Source organism: Hetaerina americana, unplaced genomic scaffold (genome assembly GCF_022747635.1).
Source record: "Hetaerina americana unplaced genomic scaffold, ioHetAmer1.1.p SCAF_11, whole genome shotgun sequence".
In the NCBI taxonomy this organism is placed as follows: Eukaryota; Metazoa; Arthropoda; class Insecta; order Odonata; family Calopterygidae; genus Hetaerina; species Hetaerina americana.
Genome location: NW_027286181.1, coordinates 11,974,075 through 11,993,284, shown reverse-complemented (window position 1 = coordinate 11,993,284; position 19,210 = coordinate 11,974,075). Strand labels below are relative to the sequence as shown.

Sequence of the window (19,210 nt, the reverse complement as noted above, 5' to 3'; positions counted from 1 at the left end):
TTTACGTCCCGGGTGAATTAACCATTTCATACATGTTTTCTCTACAGGCACTTCCACGCTATGCACATGCTCACAGATTAACATACACGCAGTGAAATAAATCGGTCAGTCGTGAATCTAATTGACAGAGAGTATCGATGTTCTGTTTGAAGACCTTTTTTTTCTTTTTTTGTCATTACCTTCATCCAAATCAAGGACCCTTCTCCAATTAAAAAAAAAAGACGAAAATATTATGGAATGGAACCTCAGGTGAATCAAGAATGGGAATACTCATGATCGTCACCCTACCAAAATTTAGTTTCAAACTATTAGACTTTTTTTTCCAGACTTTTGAATCCACCAAATGAAATCATAAATCTCAAAAATTCTACTCAATCCAGAAGAAAAAAAAAATGGGAAACATAAAAAAAGTAACTATTCACTTGAGGCATTTTGTTTTTGAGTTTAGCAAGAAAAATGTTGACTTGAGTCCATAAAGTTTGTAATGCAAGAAATTTCCAAAACTCTTTTAAAAATCCATTCTTACAGAACATTTTCAAAATAGTCTGAACTTCTTTTTTTATCCATTTCAACAAGGTCTTATGTGGAGGGGGGGGGGCAGGAGAAAGGGAGTGAGAAACAGGGTGATTGAGAAACATTTGATTACACAACACAGTTGAACGAGAAGCACATTGGTCCATGGGAAGTGCAGAGGAACTAACATTTGAGCCTTTGGCCCCCATATTTTGCACAATCATCATCATCAAACTTCAACACCAAAGACAATCCATTAAAGCTATTTGAGGTATTACATGCTCATGATAACAGGTAGGCCAAATCCCAACTAACCAATCGATGGAACTAACATATAGTTCTGTTTCAAGTGCATCTACATAAATACCAGCAATTTGGCAGACACAAATCCTAAACTCACATGACCAAGAGGTTTTGCAAGTACTCTAAGGATTCGCTTTTCTACACAACCATTGCAACAACTGTCCTACCAAAATAAATATTTCTTTTTTTTGTTTAAATTCAATATTCTTCCTTAGCTCATCTATTAGAGAAGCATTTACCGCACCTATGAATGATGTTGAGGGAATTCTCTTCGAGTGCTTCCTTCGCACTCAATAAGTTCAAGATACAAACTAAAATGCGGCATAAAATTTTTTTAAAGAATACGTTATCATAGACACCCCAGGTAGTGCAATGTAACCTCAACAATCAAATTTTTATTAATGAGACATAGAAATGACAAGTTTTGCTTTTTCAATATATAAAAGACTCTTGTTTAAGCATTCCTCAATACCTATTAGATCACTAAATTACACCAACATGACATTCTTGCAAACTTGGAGCCGATGTATTTAGCACAAAAATACTGCCATTAGCTGTAGTTACAATTACCTCTAACTGTAGCATGAGTAACTCAAACCATTCTCATCATACGCGCAGAGTGGAACAAGCAGAATTGAATTTCTCTTTACAGAATAAGGAATCCACTAAGAGCAAACAAGATATCAAATTACTTCTTACGACTCACCTAAACACCAAAAAAAGGGCACAAAAAGCATCATTGGCTTTCAAGTATAATGCATGTGCAACTTTTCTAAACTTCCCACAGCAATTGAAACACTCTATTTACTCAAAGCCCAAATATTTAGGTGCCCTTATAAGACGTGCTCCTTGTATTTCTCAAGATCATGCTGGACCAACCAATCTGGCCTTGATGGAACAAAGACATTTTTGGTAATCAATGCCTGGAGGTATTAAAAATGCATATTAAACAACTGCAAATGTTTTACCACAATGATGTCAAAGTCTTTTTTTTGTGATTAAAAAAAAAGAAATCTTATTTTTAAAAAACCATTGAAAAGAACTCGAACAGGAGTTGCCTCCGCTTCATATCTTTTCGCAAAACCATTTGGCCAGCAGTCTCCAAGCCAGTACAGATTAATGAAAGCATTGCTCCCCATTGCACAGAATCATATTCCATGGCTTACAACTTTATTACTATTTATTACCCTTTGGGATTTCGTTGCATCATGCAACTTAAAACTCGGTGGACAATATTGACTCGATCCAGAGGGGTGAGGGTTTAACCATTTTCTTTCTTGTTTAAGGCAGAATGTAGAGCAATCAAAATACATATTATCAAAGCCTTTTTTTTTTCGTGAGCAGAGCAACTCTCTCATCAAGTTGCCATCCATTCACACTCGCTCCCTACATAGTGAATGGCTAAGTGAGCTATGGATGATTTTTTTTTTCGTCATACAATGTAAACAATCACAAAAGAACACAAAATAAATAAATAGAGAGAAATAATTTCTCACTAGCTCACCAATTTACTTACTCGTGAGCTATATTAAATGCTCTTCTTTATAAAGAGTAGGAGAGAGAGAGAGAGATCCAAACCCAAAAATGAACACCTCTCATTTCTCCAGTTTTCACCGAGAGTAAAGTAATTAATCAGTTAATTAATCAACATAACGATTCTCTTCACTGATGAATCTTCACTTTGCTTGACTTGGTCGTGGTGCTTCAAAAGAGTCCCACCCAAACCGAAATCTAAACCGTTGAAACATGGGTGCGGTGCCAGTTCTAAAATGCAACCACACTCTCGGATTTCTCAGGGGAGGGAGGGTGGTGGGTGCACGCACTCCTGAGCATGTCAGAGGCCACACCAATCAAGGACCATAAACAACACTGGTCATCAATCATTGTTGTCGTCATGCATACTCTGCCTGGGGTGCTCCCCCCTTATCGGACGATAACGGATGACCCAGCATTTCTGCACTTCTCTTGCTACAAAGACGTGATGCCATGGTGACGTGCTCAAACAAAGGCCCAGCACTCGAGTGTTTTGATCACAAAGTCTCCAGAGGGCACTAGAGCCTCATTCCCGTACGTTTCGCAAGGCTGTGTCCTCCCCTGATACAGATCACCGTCCAGCCAAAGTCCAAATTTGCCACTGGAAGAATATTGAAAGACGGAACACCATATCAATGCACGTTCATTACATTTCAATTTAAAAAAACAGTAAACACTCAATTAACTTCATGCAAATTATTCACATTGCATATTATCCATGCTAGTCTCTCTTCCCAGCAACTCAAAATTTTGATAAAATTACTATCTTAAAGACAATAAAAATGCTTTGAAACTTTGGAATACTTCTCAAAAAATACAAGTTTGAAATACCTCGCCTTCTTTAAAAGTTTTCAATTTGTATCACAAAATCAAAAGTTGTCCATGTTTTTAATTAAACATTTTTGTACTATGCAATCTTTACCATTATCGTTTCTCCTTGCATTAAATAGCCCTGGGAGCTACATATTCTCCTTTGAGGTGAGAAAATATATATTATTACTATGCAATATGCAAGTCATTGATAATTTACACAGCATTATTTAAATTGTTATCATATGGTGAATATGAACCCATAACAGCAATCCTTTTTTTTTAAATTCGTACTTTGCCAATCATTTGTTTTTTTCCTAATTAAATCATTGGTTTAGCATGCTCACAATACATTTTACTATTCACTGGATGATCCTTCTGTGTTCTTGAAAAACTATAATTCCTCCCATTTGGCAATGACTGATTAACAGAAACAAATTGTAATCAACATTGCCATAAACCCCTAATTAATCACAAGGAATCAAAGAGGAGAGAGTTCATTTGTTTCCTAATTGCTGTCACTTGTTTTTAAAAATTATTACGATTCATACGAATTGAATCCATTTATACCAGGACCACATTTTCAGCACATTTAGGTAATTAGCATGGACAATCGAATTGACAACAGAACAACTGAAGACAATTAATGTCTAACTCTGGGGTCTATTGTAAAGAGTTAAATAATAAAAAATCCACAAAGATAACAAAACTGCTAAATGTTTCGTCGAAAAAGTTATTGTTCATATGGTCAATACAATTTAAATATAAAAATAATTGCAACATTTCCGAATTCCAATTTTATGCATTATTTAAAATTACTTTCATCATGCAATGTACATTTTGAAAAGTGTGCATAAAAAACCTTGCTGGCTTTTTCATGAATCATTAACAAAAATTTACTCATCTTATTGTAAGCTTTCCTCATGCCATCAATGGCATCAAAAGTGATATTTAAATGAAGTAATTCTTTAAACCATAAAGCAATATTACATATTTCCACCTAGCTGGCACATGTTATGTATTATTCTGGATTTGAAATTGTGGTGAGTGATTGAACCGAAGACAAAATAGTGAAATTGACTTTTTTAAAAGAGGACCTGATAGGTGGAGCTTTACTAAACTTTGGACATTTTGTGAACATTTATAATGAATTTGTAGAACAGTACTCACTTCAATAATATTATATCTTGAATAGTTACTGACTTGTACATCTTAATGATATTATAATAGCTAATTGTAACACAATATTTACATATTCAAAGCAACCATCAACTGGATATATTCAAATCATTATTGCGGAGACAATACCTTATATTTCAACCAATGGTGATTATTACATCATGCAAATGTTCTGTCAGACTAGCTTAAAAACTGCTAGATCAATTCTGATTGGCTATTCATATACGAGAGATGACCAAGAAACATGGTCATTGAAGCAAGATAACAAGCATAAATTGGAAGATTTTGAGATTTGGGTGTGGAGAAGAATGGAAAAGGTGATATGGACAGAAGGGAAAACAATTAGGAAGTGTTAGGCTTGATTGGAGAGGAGAGGGGATTGTTGGGAGAAATTCAAAGGAGGCAGGAAAGATAGATGCGAAGAATGTTTATTGGGAATGGGATGTTGAAATCTGTTATAGAGAGGAGAATGTTAGACAAACGAGAAATGGGAAGGAATAGCTTAGACATTTAGATGGAAGGAAGTACATGGACGAGGGGCTTATTTTAGGGTTAAATATCCTGTTGTTTTGCTAGGAGACTCAAGTGAATTGTCATTGTGTCATTATCTCCATTGCCTGTGTCCATCCAAAACAAACCTTAACTGGTAGACTACCAGTGATACAAATACATTTGCAATGACATTAGTTAAGGAGTAAAATGACACTCACTCTCCAGCTCCTATGGCAAGACTCTCATTGTTCCCTTTGATGAAATATATATTTTCTCCAGTCCAATTGTAGACTGTGCATGTTGTGCTTTGGGAGTCTGTGTCGAACTTGAACAAGAACGACTCCCCTGTTCCATAGAAGTGGTCACTCACTTTCAGAGCACAGGATGTGAGTGCTCCAAAGACCTAGGAAAATAAAATATGAATATTACATTATGCTCATGGGAATCATTTTCACTTGCAAAAACAATTATGACCATAAACACAGTTATCAACCCAAAGGTTCGGTTTGGTAGGTGATGGCAGAGTTCACCCAGTACTAAGCCAAACTGCATGTAAAAATTTACCTATAAGGGTAGGGGGGCTAGTGCCATTCCCAGAGCTGTTTATGGTTTTCCAGGAGGATCTGGAACCCAAAAAATCAAATAGCTTGGGTGGAGCTGAGGGTGCCCAGAGAGATCTTACCGGGAATCGAATCTGGCCAGTATTCCAATGCTCTACCATTGGACTAATGCGACCCACCAAAAACAATTTTCACTAAAAAATACGCACATGCTAGAAGTTTTCAATTCCAATCAATGATCTTTTCCATTGCATTTCCCTCATGTCAATTAAATTATTTTTGAGGTAGAACTTTATCATAGAGCAGTAAAACCTGCCAATATCTATGAGGTTTGAAATAGGGAATAAATTGAACATTCACCCGAGAGGTCACAGTAATAGAATCTCAAGCACACATGCTAAGTAACTGGATGAATAATATTAGGGAGAAGTGTGAAGCGAATAACAGAATAAAAAAAAGTGAATGTGAATAGAATAAGAAAAAATAATCAAACATGGGAAATTTAACCGTCCTATAGGTTTGCGGGCCAGTATCATTCTCAGGTATACATATTTAAATTTTCCTCCTTCAGCACTCCATCTGGAGAAAGGAAAATTTCTTCAATTTTGTCAGTTCTAACTATAATTTCTATTAATCTTTCCTTTATTTTAACAGCTGTTTCGAGGATAATGCTGAAAATTTCAGATTGAGTTTTCATAAATGCCAAGTCTAGCTTGTATCCTCCTTCAATGTTTGCATGATGATACAGATATTTTACGAGAGAGAGGTTCAGTACTTATCAGAGGCAAGTTTTGACATCTTAGCCAATTGGAATTATAATAAAAAATTTTCAGTTACTATTTGAACCCTCAATGAACTAGACTTTTTAGTAGACTATACTCCTAACTAGAACATGGATGTAATGCTATCAATAAACAAATTTTTACAGCATGCACAATAGCAATGAACAAAAACAGTGTCAAAACTTGCAAGGAATCACTATGCAATTACCAGGTCAATGATGAACATTATTGTACTCACAGAGAGCTTTCTAAAATAACTGAATCTACAAATTGCAATTGTTATCACAGTTAAATAAACTTTTCTGTGAGATATATTTCAATGAAGAAGTTCACTCATTACAAAAGAAACTTAAAGTTGTTTAATTGTCTGATTCACATGTGATGTCTGACTGAATCTGCTTCAATAATAACTTTAATAAAACAGAAGTCAATCCATATTATGAGCAAAAAAGAGCATCAATTATTATCAATCATATCTCGACTTTCAAACGACTATACTTACATTATTTTCAGTGTCCTGTACAACCAAAAGGATAGGACTTTCGACTCGCGCCATCTTCCTGTACATGGAATTGAGTGAAAAGCCATGCTGAGATGTTGAGAAGGCCAATGACCAAGCATAACCTTCGGCACGGGCAGGCAGACGGCAACACAGCTTCCTCCTGTGCTCCTCTGATAATATCTCGGTTGTACCAGCCAACTCCGGTAGAAAAACTTCTGATGAAGCCGATGATTCAAGGCTAGCCGCACTGCTGGCAGCATACAGAGCTCGGCGAAGCTCTTCGCTCATTGACAGCACCTGAATAATGAAAATTTTCATGAGGAACAAACATCCCATAGGTACATCCTAGTTCACATACACACACACACACGCTACTATGAAAGCAAAACGTTACAGATATTGGTGCAATGGACAAGCAATTGCATTACTGCATGCCGATGTGTATTAGTGGGCTAAATACACCTAATTCATAAAAGACTTTTTGCAGTACCTACACATGCCTCAAAAGCCTATAATCACTACCTATCCTATTGGAAGTGTAAACATTTTTACTTTTGCCAACACATCCATTGGGTGGACTAAAGACACTGATTCCAAAGAATTACATCAATGATTATACAAACTTAACAGAGAATGCTATAAAATATGTATAACAGGAAACACTCCAATTTACCATTACATGACTAATTGCTGTCAATCAACAAGTTAATATTAGCCACTGGGCCAAGCAATGTGCTGGTTACATCAACAAAGGGAGGAATTTCACATGAATTACAAGTCATGGGGAGATTGGGTGCTGCAGACAATTGACAAATCACATTTAGAATGACAGTTCACAAAAGCACAGGTCTGAGGAGAAAGAATTGTTTCACCGGGTTCCTTGTGTTTTTCTACCTTTCCATGCCATTAATACAACTTAGTGAGGGTAAATTCATTGATATCATTCACACCTAGTAATTATTTTTGGGAGTTGACAAACCCAAATACACATTTTTCAAAAATGGTTATTTTCCTTCTGATTTCGACTTTGTTGAGCAGCTATCATTCCAAGCAAACAAATTAGCAATCTCGAAGCTGATTGGCTTCCATTTTATCAAGTTAACATTATTGTATTTTTAAATAAAAACAATAATATACGTGTGTACATATAGATCTCTTCAATACCAAACAGGTTACCAGATTCTGCAGCTTTCTTTTATGCTACAAAAATGTTTCACAGTAGAAAGTAAAAGAAATGGCATTGAGATAAATTTCAGATCACTATTTGATATTGCCAACACCACAAAAGTGCCGAAAATATTGCCTCGCAATTAGCTTTACAAGAAAGTCATGTTATCTTTTTAATTGATTTAGGCAAGACGAGGAATTTTTTTAAGCGGATAATGCGAGAGGGAACGAATCGCCAATCCCCGATCACGACTCACCCTGCGTTTCGCAACTCATTATAATTGGCAATTGCCAGCTTGGCGGTCAATTAAAATACGCGATAGCACCCCTCCTCCACCCCCCCCCCCCCTCACTCTACATCCCGTACTCCCAACCTCCCCCCGCACCGGAGGAAGAAAGAACTAGCGGGTGAACAGTAACAAAAGCGAAGCAGAAAAATGTGAATGGGAACGAACGGCAAGCCGCTCTAAAAACAACGTTGCGGGACTCGATCGCTGCTCGGCCATCGGCTGAGCTCAATTGGGTGCATTCCGGCGAAGAGTTGGCAACGCTGCCTCCTCACCGCAATACCGGCTCTATTATTAATTCACGACGCACTGGGGAACTCTCGGAGATGATTGGCAAAGAGAGCGAGACAGCTTCGCGGTGCAGAGTAAGTACCGCTGCGCGAAGAGGTGGACCACTGATGGTCAACGAATGTTCCACTCGAATCAGAGCACTTCGAAATTAATACACAGCCTCGATTAAAACCAATTGAACGCCCCGAGAGATGGTTGGGAATCAGTCGGAATGCGCGTTCTTGCGAGGAAATATACGTCCTGGGCCCAAGTAACAACGTTAAAAAAAATATTCTACGCTTAAAACGCGGAAATAAGTTCACATCGTGTCAGGACTGAAAATGCTCTTCAACAATCGATACGTGTACAAACGTTCAAAACATGGAGCATTACTGTTACGTTAATCTTCGATTGTTGTTTTGTTCACGCGGACCACACTGTTTTCGCACCGACTCGCAGTCAATAAAGTAATGGCCCACGCCATCATTTGGTCGAAAAAATAGATCCCTGAACACAGGCGGTTATAAACCCAGTTTCCGCTGTCGATATGCCACGCACAAATAATTGTGCCATTTCCGACGCACGATGCTCGCGGCTATGGAACCACGACAATGCGATCAAAATAAAGCCAAAGGTTGCTCGAGAATCGGGCAGTGCCAGAAATCGAACATAAAAAATAATCGTACGAATTTTATTCCTTCCATTTACGCACGATTCAAATGTGTGCCCTCGCAGGAAAAAGGTCGTAAACTCGAGAGAAGTTTCGCACCCGTGACAATTTTTCATTCAAAAGCAATAATCCATATTATACGGTATCCTTCGTAGAATGTCAAGTAAACTGATAAAAACGCATTATCTTCTGTTACGTAAAACTCTATGAAATTCGACCCACAACCGAGAAATACACAAAAATGCCCATGATTTTTCATTTCCTCGCACAATGAACTGATTCCAATGGTCCCGACACTGTCGCCTGAACGTGTTACGTGGAAAATGTTCCCGCTTGTGTGTCGAAACAACTAGCAGTGCACACATCCCCGACTTCCTCTGCCTTCATTACACGCTATCTTGTTTTTCACTTCCATATTCCAATACCCGGGCGAAATAATCGGTCTTTCGCGACTTCAATTAAACAGTCGGTCTTGTGTTGATCAGGGAACGGAAATACGTCACTGTTTTAGCCGAACTTTCGATTGGAAATCTTGAGTTAGGTAGGTAGTTAGGCATCATCTAATAAATGCCTATGGTTTGCTCATCGAAGGCTCTCGAATAATTTAAAATAATACGTACATAATTCACGGAGCTACGGCGAAGTGAGGCGGGCGTTATAATGAATAACTAGGATGGTAAACAAGAGATTTACCTTTTAATTTTGCTTTAGTGACCCGAATGAAGGAAGCCTTTGGAATTAGTTAATCTTAAGACCTTGTTTCACTCTATCATTTCATCTCAAACGTTCTCTCTTAATGATTTCTAACCCCCAATGCAGCGTGGACATAACTACAGGATAAGGTGATATCTTAGACACTTACTTGAGTTTATGAGAAACCTAAAGAGACGAGCACGGTATAAACAACATGCATGTGTATTAATTTTCTTTTCAGTCAGAAGTTGACGCAGCAATACAATCATTAAATCGACTGCTTATTGTTTCCAATAAAGACTCGACGCGGCGCGGCGGTTGGCTCAAACAATAGGGAGGATAAGGGCAAGCACTCGGCAACCGTGGGAGCTCACGACAGGGCGACAAAAACATTTAATAAGAACAAATAACAGCTCCGTTAGAATTGCATCCTATGCCTTTTGGAGATGGATTGATGGATGGATCGTTTAATGCCCAAAAATAAATGCTATATTTAGTAGCAAACATTACGTCATGTACCAAAATGAATCACGCGTCGGCGAGGCGGCGGTTCTATATCATCACACTAAGGTCAAAACTTCCAAAAAGAAGAATCATTTTTCTTTCCACACACTCAATTCTTGTTAAATTTGCCTCTTTTCCTCCTAACTAAATGCAAGTTTGGTCAAGCCTTTTAACACGGTGAAGCTCTGTCAACCACACTTGTAGCTTTTCGACTAGAAAGGACGAGAGAAGAACCGCCAGATAGCATGGAAAAAATGAGAACGTTTGGGAAGGAAAAATTTGTAAATGACGGATGAGATCACTTCCAAAGTTCAAAATTCAACAAATGCGAACGTTTTTTAACAGATCGTCCATAACTTATCCCCACGTGGTGGCAATGATAAAAAAATATTTTACAACAAATTTTACAAATACTTCCACGGGTAATTGCCACTTCCCAAAGAACAGTAAAAAGTGCAATTAAAAATGCCGTTTTCACCAAACTCGACATTTTAAAACGGATAGACTCATGTTTTCCGGTTTAATAATTAGGTTTGGCAATAAGATGAACTAAAAAATATCTAACTCGCTCAATTGCATAAAACTTGACGAATCTTTCGAAAATAATTTACATTAAGTGTCAATGTGGAACATGTAGAGAGATATTTCCTAATCCTGAGTGAAATACTGTTCATATGAAGGAATCAGACAATTACTGAAACACATTAGCACATATACCGAAATTACTGATTTGTAATACTTAAGCAGAACGATTGATGATATTATTATTACCTAGCCTATCGTTTTAGGTAGGTTTTTTACAGACACGAGCTAAAGAACATTAAAGTTTCTTACCTTTCTTAGCAAAACACAACCTGACACCCACACTACAACAAACCCTTCTCTCCGATTCCGCACACATTCTACCTCCCTTCATACCGTCCCATATGCCTATCCTTATCAACCCCCTCCCTTCATTGGTTGCCTGACGTTCTTCCTCCGTCACCGACTTCAACATCACGTTGTCAGTCAAAGTGCTCCAAAACCACCTTTCCTGCCTCCTTTGGATTTCACCCAATAATCCACTATCCTCCCACACCATGATCAGCACTTCCTCATTCGTTTTACTTTCGGCCCATTTCACCTTTTCCATCCTTCTCAACAGTCACATCTCTTGAATCTACGCCTATCATCAATGACCATGTTTCAACGCTGCACGAACCACATTCAACACCCAGTTTTCACGAGCCTTTTCTTAACATCATCACTCAACAGGCTCTGCCATAATCAATTCCCTCCTCCTTGGGAATGCTTTTTGTTTGATGCAATTATCCCTCTTTTGCTACCACTACTTTATCCATCTTGTTCCAAAACGCTTCCGAGATAGCTTAAGTATTTCACCGGCCCTAGATTTTTACCCCCTAGTTTAAGCTTCGCTTTCCTTTTTCTCGAAAACTTCATAACTCTTGCCTCGTTAACAATTATTCTCATCCCATTCCTATCACAATGATTTTTTAATGCGCTCGACAATGCTTGTAACCCGTTGGCTGACTGGCTAACTAAAGCTCGATCATCGGCAAACATGATTTTGCGTATTCCAGATCGACTCCAACTCCTATTTCTAATTTTACCTATGCCATATCCATTAAAACAGTAGGATAGATTAATAGGCGTGCGAATAACGATAACATAAAGCAGATGTAAAGAATTAGAGTCAAATTACCGAACAGATGTTAACAGGGAGGTGAAAGAAAAAAGTCTTAAAAGAATGTGGAGGTAGAAACTCAAAAGAGTGGGACTTCAATGAGTCACAGGAACAGAGGACCGCATATGAAACAATGTATGAATGTGACAGGGGCGAAATAAATATGAGCCCAAGCACGGGCAGTACGTAGGAAACAAGTAAATGGGAGTAGGTGCCCTAAGATGTCATAGGATCAGACTTTTTTTTAACATTTCCTAAACCGAAATGAAACTAAGTGAAGAACATTTGTCTTGCTTGCACTACTGCATGAAAATTCAACACATCTCCAGCAATGGGAAAATACAGTACCCTTCATTCCATACGAACCGAATAGCCGACGGCTAACTGATGACCCCAAAGGAGTTGAGGGGGGGGGGAGAGTGGGTGGACGGGTTGACTTTAGCAATGGCCACACACGCACTATCCCTCGCCGTTCGGATGGCGCTCTGTCTATATTTAGCATCCAATTGAGCTTGGCGGGAACGTGCAGGGAGGTAGGTAGCGCGTCCCCCCTGCCCCACCCACTCTCCCGCGGATTCACCGCTCTCGTCCCACCAGTGGGTCAAGTACATGCGTCCTGCAGGGGAGACACGATATGCAGCGGTGACAGAACAATAACATATCACGGCGCCACGACCGAACCGGTCCCATCAGATAAGGACCTAAGGACCAACGTGGGAAATTCGACTCGGTCACCGGTCCTTCGATTTCAAAACTTATTTCTAGAAAATACCCGTCATTCCGGGTGGATTCACGTCAAAAAATGGAAGAATCTTATTTTTTCATGATTACCACCACCTACCTATGCATCACCGCATTTTCATCCCAGGATGATGGGAGAGTGAAACAGATAACTTCATCAGAACTACTAACTATATTAACTAAAGTATGAGAACTTGTTAAAAAAATAATTTATGTATATTAAATGAGAAATATATATCTATACGTTTATTTTACTTGGAAATGCTGATGATATCGAGAACACGGGTACACCAATCATTATTTCTAGGGGTAAATGGGAAAAAAGGAAAAATTACTGATATTCAACGCTCGTCTTTCTTGTGGAACCTTCACGATCTGAAGGCATTAAAACGCTTCACAGCAATTCGTGCTTTTTCTGCCAAAAGGTTATACCAAAAAGATAACCAGTACCTTTAAAGGTACTGGTTACTGGTAAAGGTACCAGAGGAAGATATCCTCTGCTGGTGTTTGAAAATCAGTGGATCTAGAAAACTAAGGATAGTGAAAATTTATCTAAACATTTCAGCTAAATATGACCGAATTCTCTCTCTTACGCCTCAATAGAATTAAGATAGGTGGGGACAGAAATATTCCAGAAATCTGAACAATATATGAAAATAAGAAATATATCTATTAACTAACTCCTTTATCTTCAGTGAAGACGGTGAGGCTACCAAACTTGTCCATTTTTCCGATTCATTAATCAAGAGACAATGACGATTTTGTTGAACAAGCACTGGTGGGAGATGTACTATGGGAATAGCTCGTGAGAATCAACGAACAAAAATTCAGTTAAATTGCTTTTCATTTCCATAGGATCATGAACTTGCCAAATGGTAATTGAAGTGAAAAAAACGTTATCTTATTACATCTGATAATCTAAAACTCTCGGGTTTAAGCTCCTCCTGGGGCATTGACGGTGTGTTAACTCCGGTGGTTCGACCCTTGATGGTATACCGGGATCCCATGGATAGAAGGGCAACCAGATACGTCAGGAGGGTGGGGGAAAAACCTCTTCATGGACAAGTGAACCGTCCACATCCTCCATATTCAACATACCGTCGCCGACTTTCAGGTAAAATTCTAACCTAAGGCATGGAATTCAAATCTGAAGACCACGCCGACCCCATTGAACCCCTCTGGCTATAACAATGACCGCGACTGCGAATCGCCTCATCAACACACTGATGATTCTCCGTTGCATTATGGATTTGACTTGATTTGAGCTTCTGGTGGTATAAAGCCGTTGGAAAAAACTAATATAAAATCAGTGCCACTCCTGCAGGGAGAGGTAGCTCGTGCCGCTAGAGCTGGATAGCCTGGCTTCTAAGTTAATTCAATTCGCCGAGTGTTCACAGTTAGCATAAATTAATACTAATAATTTCCCCAGACTGGTGCCATTGCGGTATCTTAACTGTAAGGGGGAGAGGTGTAGAGGTGTGTGTATTCCTCGCCTATTTTTAGGGGCGGTGTGTGTGTATACTGAAGCACACGCTAGTATTTATAAAACTCGCGACAGGAGTGACGCAATATTCTGGCAGGCTCGTCTAAACACAAGACGGCAGACGGAAGGGGATGAGGTTGGGAGTTGGAGAGAGAGGGAGGAGAAAACCTTAAAGAGCAATTAGAAGCAGAGGCCACCGGCGATCTCGCACTTCCACGCGAGGGGGAAAGTGAAAGTCTCCACGCGTCTTCGCCGAGTGAAGGGAATCACGCGTGGGAAATTCAACGCGCGACCTCTCGACTACGGTCTTCCGCGGGCCTGACCGGTAAGAGGCCGATGACATACGCACGTCAACCGCGAAAGGATACTCGGCTAGATAAGTCGCGGAACGTTCGACGCGCGAATCAAGCCATCGACGTCAACATGGCGACAAACGTGGCGCGAAAGACATCACATTTCTTTACATGGTCTCCTCATTCCTGGCGACGTGAAAAGAGTAAGTTAACTACCACGCAAACGACATAAAAGAAGTTTCGTACGTAATAGAAAACGAGACGAGAGGGAAATAAAGACATTAAAAACGCAAATCCTTCGGTGAGACATTTTTATGGTTCCCATTAGTACTCATCGTCAGTTGGGAGACATCTAAATTCAATTTTGATTCACAGCCGTACCCATTAGAACTCGCTTTGAAACATAATTACTTTCACGCTTCGCCAAGTCTCCATGACGTCTGAAACAAGCAGTACGTAAATAAACAAGCCACATTTCCCGCTCAGGATATTTACTTACGACCGGTTGACATGACTTTGGCGCACCGAATCGTTTCCGCTGGTCCAGGTCTTTGGCATACAACAATGAACAACGAAACCAAACAATGACGTCGTGTCTTTCTGGCGCACTCGCCAAAGTTCTGAACACATCTGCTGTAAATTTTCATTTCGGGCCCTGATCTTCACGACCCCTGTTCGTCCTTTTACGTGCGTACCCACCTCGCGCAACGCTTAAGGATTGGAGACCAAAACGCAGAAAAAAATCATTCGTCCCGGAAAATGGGTCAGAATGGTAAATTTAAAAAAAGTCGGACAACTGTGAGAACAAAAAAGTAAACATTTAATCAAACTTTTCATCTATCTGTTACATTTACACACGCACATGTTTACATAATACATACTCACGATTATTTATGCGTATCGCCGAGAAATTTCGCAATTCACACCGACTTCTCAGGTGAATATAAATTACCAATGGTGAAAAAAATGACCTGATTTGTACATTTTTCATAAAAAACTTCAACAAACGTCCTTCTCACCGTGTGCGTTAAAATAGCAACCATTTACAAACTACCCAAAGCCATTGAATCTATCAAATTGGCAGCGCCTAGTCGGAAAACTTTACCTGTACGTGAAACCCCAAAATGTCTACACAGGTTTTTTTTTGCTTTGGCCTTTCCAATAGGTGTTTTTTTCACCAATCACTCAACATGTAGCTATCATCGTTACTGCGAATAAGTTCTTTGAAAACGACTAAATGCCTCGACACGTATCAGGCACATGGGTTTGAATCAAATTGAAACATTTTCTTGCAAAATATTTTGACCACCAAATATCTGAACGGGTGCTATACATTTTTCATCAAAGCGTGGGAGGAAAAACTGGAACCTACACAAAGACAATATTATCTACAAATTTAATTATTTACAAATGAAACGACTTTTAATCAATAGAATGACAAATTCAAAATGAAATGTTTTCCTTGGCCATTTGAAAAATCCACGGACTTCAAAACAGACGAGTTTTTTTCTCAATGAAAACCGGTTATGTCTCCAAATGGCGAAGGGATAACGATAAGCCACTTATGCAAACGCTAAAAGTGTGGCGTCAGTTCCAATACCTCGCTCCAACCAAAAGTTACGGCGCAATACGTAAAATATATGAGGAAGCAGATTAGTATTTTAAGCATAAGTGCCTACATTGTATTGAAGAATTTCAGGAGTGGACATTAAAAAAAACCCAGCCCCATATTTTTCCGCCTCTTCACCAGAGATACCAACAAAAATAGGTAGGATAACATTTGTCAACCAACAGGTTGTATAACCATCGTATGAAACAGCAAAACACTATTAAGAACCGAGCCATTTTTACTAATCAATCCTCCGTGCACCAATTTTAAAATTCTACTTTTTCATTCTTAACATAAACTTTTCGGTATCATATTTGAATATTCAAACCGACCAACAGGTTGAACACTGCGGTAACTTAAACAATCTGCATACGAAGTTTTAAGTTAAGTTCACTACGTTCAAATAACGAATATTAGTTAGCGCCAATTTATTTACATTTTGATATTTGATGGAACTATTTGCAGTTTCATCCGTTTATTTTTTAATGAATCAACGCAGGAGTTGACACGGGTGTCGAGAGCTCGAGGAACTCGTTCTTTCTCTGCCAAAAGTGACGATAAAATTTTGATGGGAGCATTTATATTCAATACCTCGATCTTCGGACGTGTCTCATTTTCAGCAAGCCGGTTTTGCGAGCAAACACAATCCTCAAAATCTCTCCTTTGGTACTGCTTGAGGACCGCTTCGGAAGGTATCATGTTTTCTGGTCAAGGACTCGCAATTTTTCTCAATTCTTGAACAAGTTTTGGAAAGTTCCAGCAGCATCCAAGATGAGGTACATTTTTGTGCTAGTTTCTCGAAAAGCAAGAAAATGCAAGTTTCGGTCACGAACGAGAAACAAGGATTTGGCACCTTCTTCGATCACGGACGCCAGGATACGGATCACGTTTACCAAAACGGACCTGAACGTGGGACAAATACTGGATATGTTTTTAACTCTGGCAGCAAACTCGATTCAGACAGTCGCAGACAACGAAGAGACAATAAAGAAACAAATGAGTTATTACATAACAATTTAGATTACGATTTCCATGCATGGTTCCTATTTGAATTTGAAAAATGATTGATGTAAATACAAGAAACTCATTGACCACGGAAATATTTTAATATTTTACATTACTCAATGGTTCTGTTCGGTAGTTCTGGTGAAAAAACATTAACGAGTATTGTTTTCAGTCGATACTACTGGCCAATGATCCATAATGATAAAACAATAATTAGTTTATTACTTCTATGCCTACTTTAAGCACACATTTATACATAAGTACCTGCTGGAAAAGGAATCTTTCGGGGATCCAATGATTATTAAGGGCATAGGGATTATTATGGATGACCACAAACATAAAAGGGGAAAAATAAAATAAAATTCAAATTGTTTCATGTGAACAATGTTTACACTGAAGAGAAAATGCTCAATTCCTCGAGTTATTATTTGTTTGACATCCAATCGAAGTTATGGCATAATTGACGTACTATTCATTACACTAAATCTTACTTTACTATCTTAGGGGGCCAGCAAAAAAATCCTCATGGCCAATTCCTCGTTTCCGTTTTCTAACACATTCAAGTGGGCAAATAAATATACTAATGCTTTTGGAAGAACAAATCTGCATAGTTAATTATTCAGTCGACAGCAGACGATAATTGTTCGCTAGGGATACTTATGTGGAAGTTGGAAATGTGAGAGCTGTCAGAAAGTGCGATAGCTACTGGTCTATGAAGCAAGCATGCCGCGTCATGACATCACGACGTGTGATAACGAGTCAGCATTCTGAAGACGCCACCGAGGCTTTACTACTACAACACGTCCCACCAATTTAACTGCATTTCAAAATACACGCACAGAACAGAACAAATAAAGGAATTTATTTGCACACACAAAATGTTTTACGCAGCAAAATCATCAACGTAACGCCAGCCTTGTGTGAATAAAAAAATACGGATGGCATTGAAACAAATCATCGACGTCGACGCGTGGTCTCGTTGCGGCTGGAATATTTTAACGATCCGAGTTGAAGGCCGGACTGCAAAATGAACTTCGGACAGTCCAGCGGGCAAACAAAATCAACGCGTCTCCGCACGTGTTGATATAAATTTTGTGGCCATTATAAGTAAGATATGGAAGTGACTCACAATCGGTCTTTATTCATGCCTTTCGTTTTTTAAAAGGGAAATAATAAAATTCCATTTTTTTTTCAAATCCACTTTGCCACCGAACGAGAACCTCCAGACAGTGTGTGATCTAATCCAGCTTGCGCTTCCCGATTGATGACTTATCAAAATATTTCACGACTGTCCCTCAGAAGGGTCAGCGATTTCAGCACGATGCGTATCTGCAGACCGATTGAGGAAACACTCGGAAGCTGTGTACGATGCTTAGTCATCAATTAAACCTACCGTTCCGTGCCATTACACGGAGACAATAGCGATATAAAAAAATATGAAGATTAAAGCGAATTTAACCAGACTTTACCAACGCTATAAGGTGGAAACACACCTGTCACACAAAAGAGGTGAGGGAGACATGAATTCTGAACAGATATCGGTCCCAAAATAAATTCGAGTATTTCGTGTTTCAAACAGGAGATCATTTACGGTCAGCTTACATGCCAAAACAGTCTGCCTTCCTTCCGGAGAAGGTGCAGGCGTTCAAGGACGGCTCACGAAACAATATAATCGCACTGCAACGGGATTTAATTCTTTATCTTTATTAATCATGAAAATTGCAAATACAAAACATGTCAGTGCATCAAAATGGAATTTACGGCGATCAATTCAATTGGCATTGGGTGAGGAGAAGAAATAATTGCTTCGAACGGATCAAAACATTAAGACGTGCTACAGGAGCCCTGCATCGGTAATTGCCATGGATGAATCCATTAGGCAATCGGAAGAGCATAAACAAAGTCGTGACAGGAAACTATTTGAAAGAAGCACCGATTAAGAGTTGCTATTACGGGGCTCCTGCGAAACTTCAAGCGATATCATTTAAGTGCCAACCTTAAATTTTTTGTGTTAAATTCTATTCGAGTCGGAATAAACGTAAATACTGAATGAATGCTGTGGGCATGGGACACTTAAAGCGTGTTTGCGGTAAAAATAGCAGAGTGAAGAATGAGTGGGCGGTGAAAGAA

At 39.0% G+C, this 19,210-nt stretch overlaps 1 protein-coding gene across 8 annotated transcripts in view; it reads right to left on the bottom strand.

The window, feature by feature from the left end:
- Window positions 1-208: 208 nt before the first annotated feature.
- mtd (TLD domain-containing protein mustard) overlaps window positions 209-19,210 on the bottom strand; it is a 902,673-nt gene continuing 883,671 nt past the window's right edge. For all 8 annotated transcript variants that reach the window (XM_071599404.1, XM_071599399.1, XM_071599400.1 and 5 more), the window contains 3 exons: window positions 6,675-6,971; window positions 5,049-5,233; window positions 209-2,950 (listed from right to left, as the gene is read on the bottom strand). In XM_071599404.1, coding sequence (XP_071455505.1) covers window positions 2,815-2,950; window positions 5,049-5,233; window positions 6,675-6,971 — 618 coding nt within the window. In that variant the 3' untranslated portion in view covers window positions 209-2,814. The remainder of the gene's footprint in view (window positions 2,951-5,048; window positions 5,234-6,674; window positions 6,972-19,210) is intronic.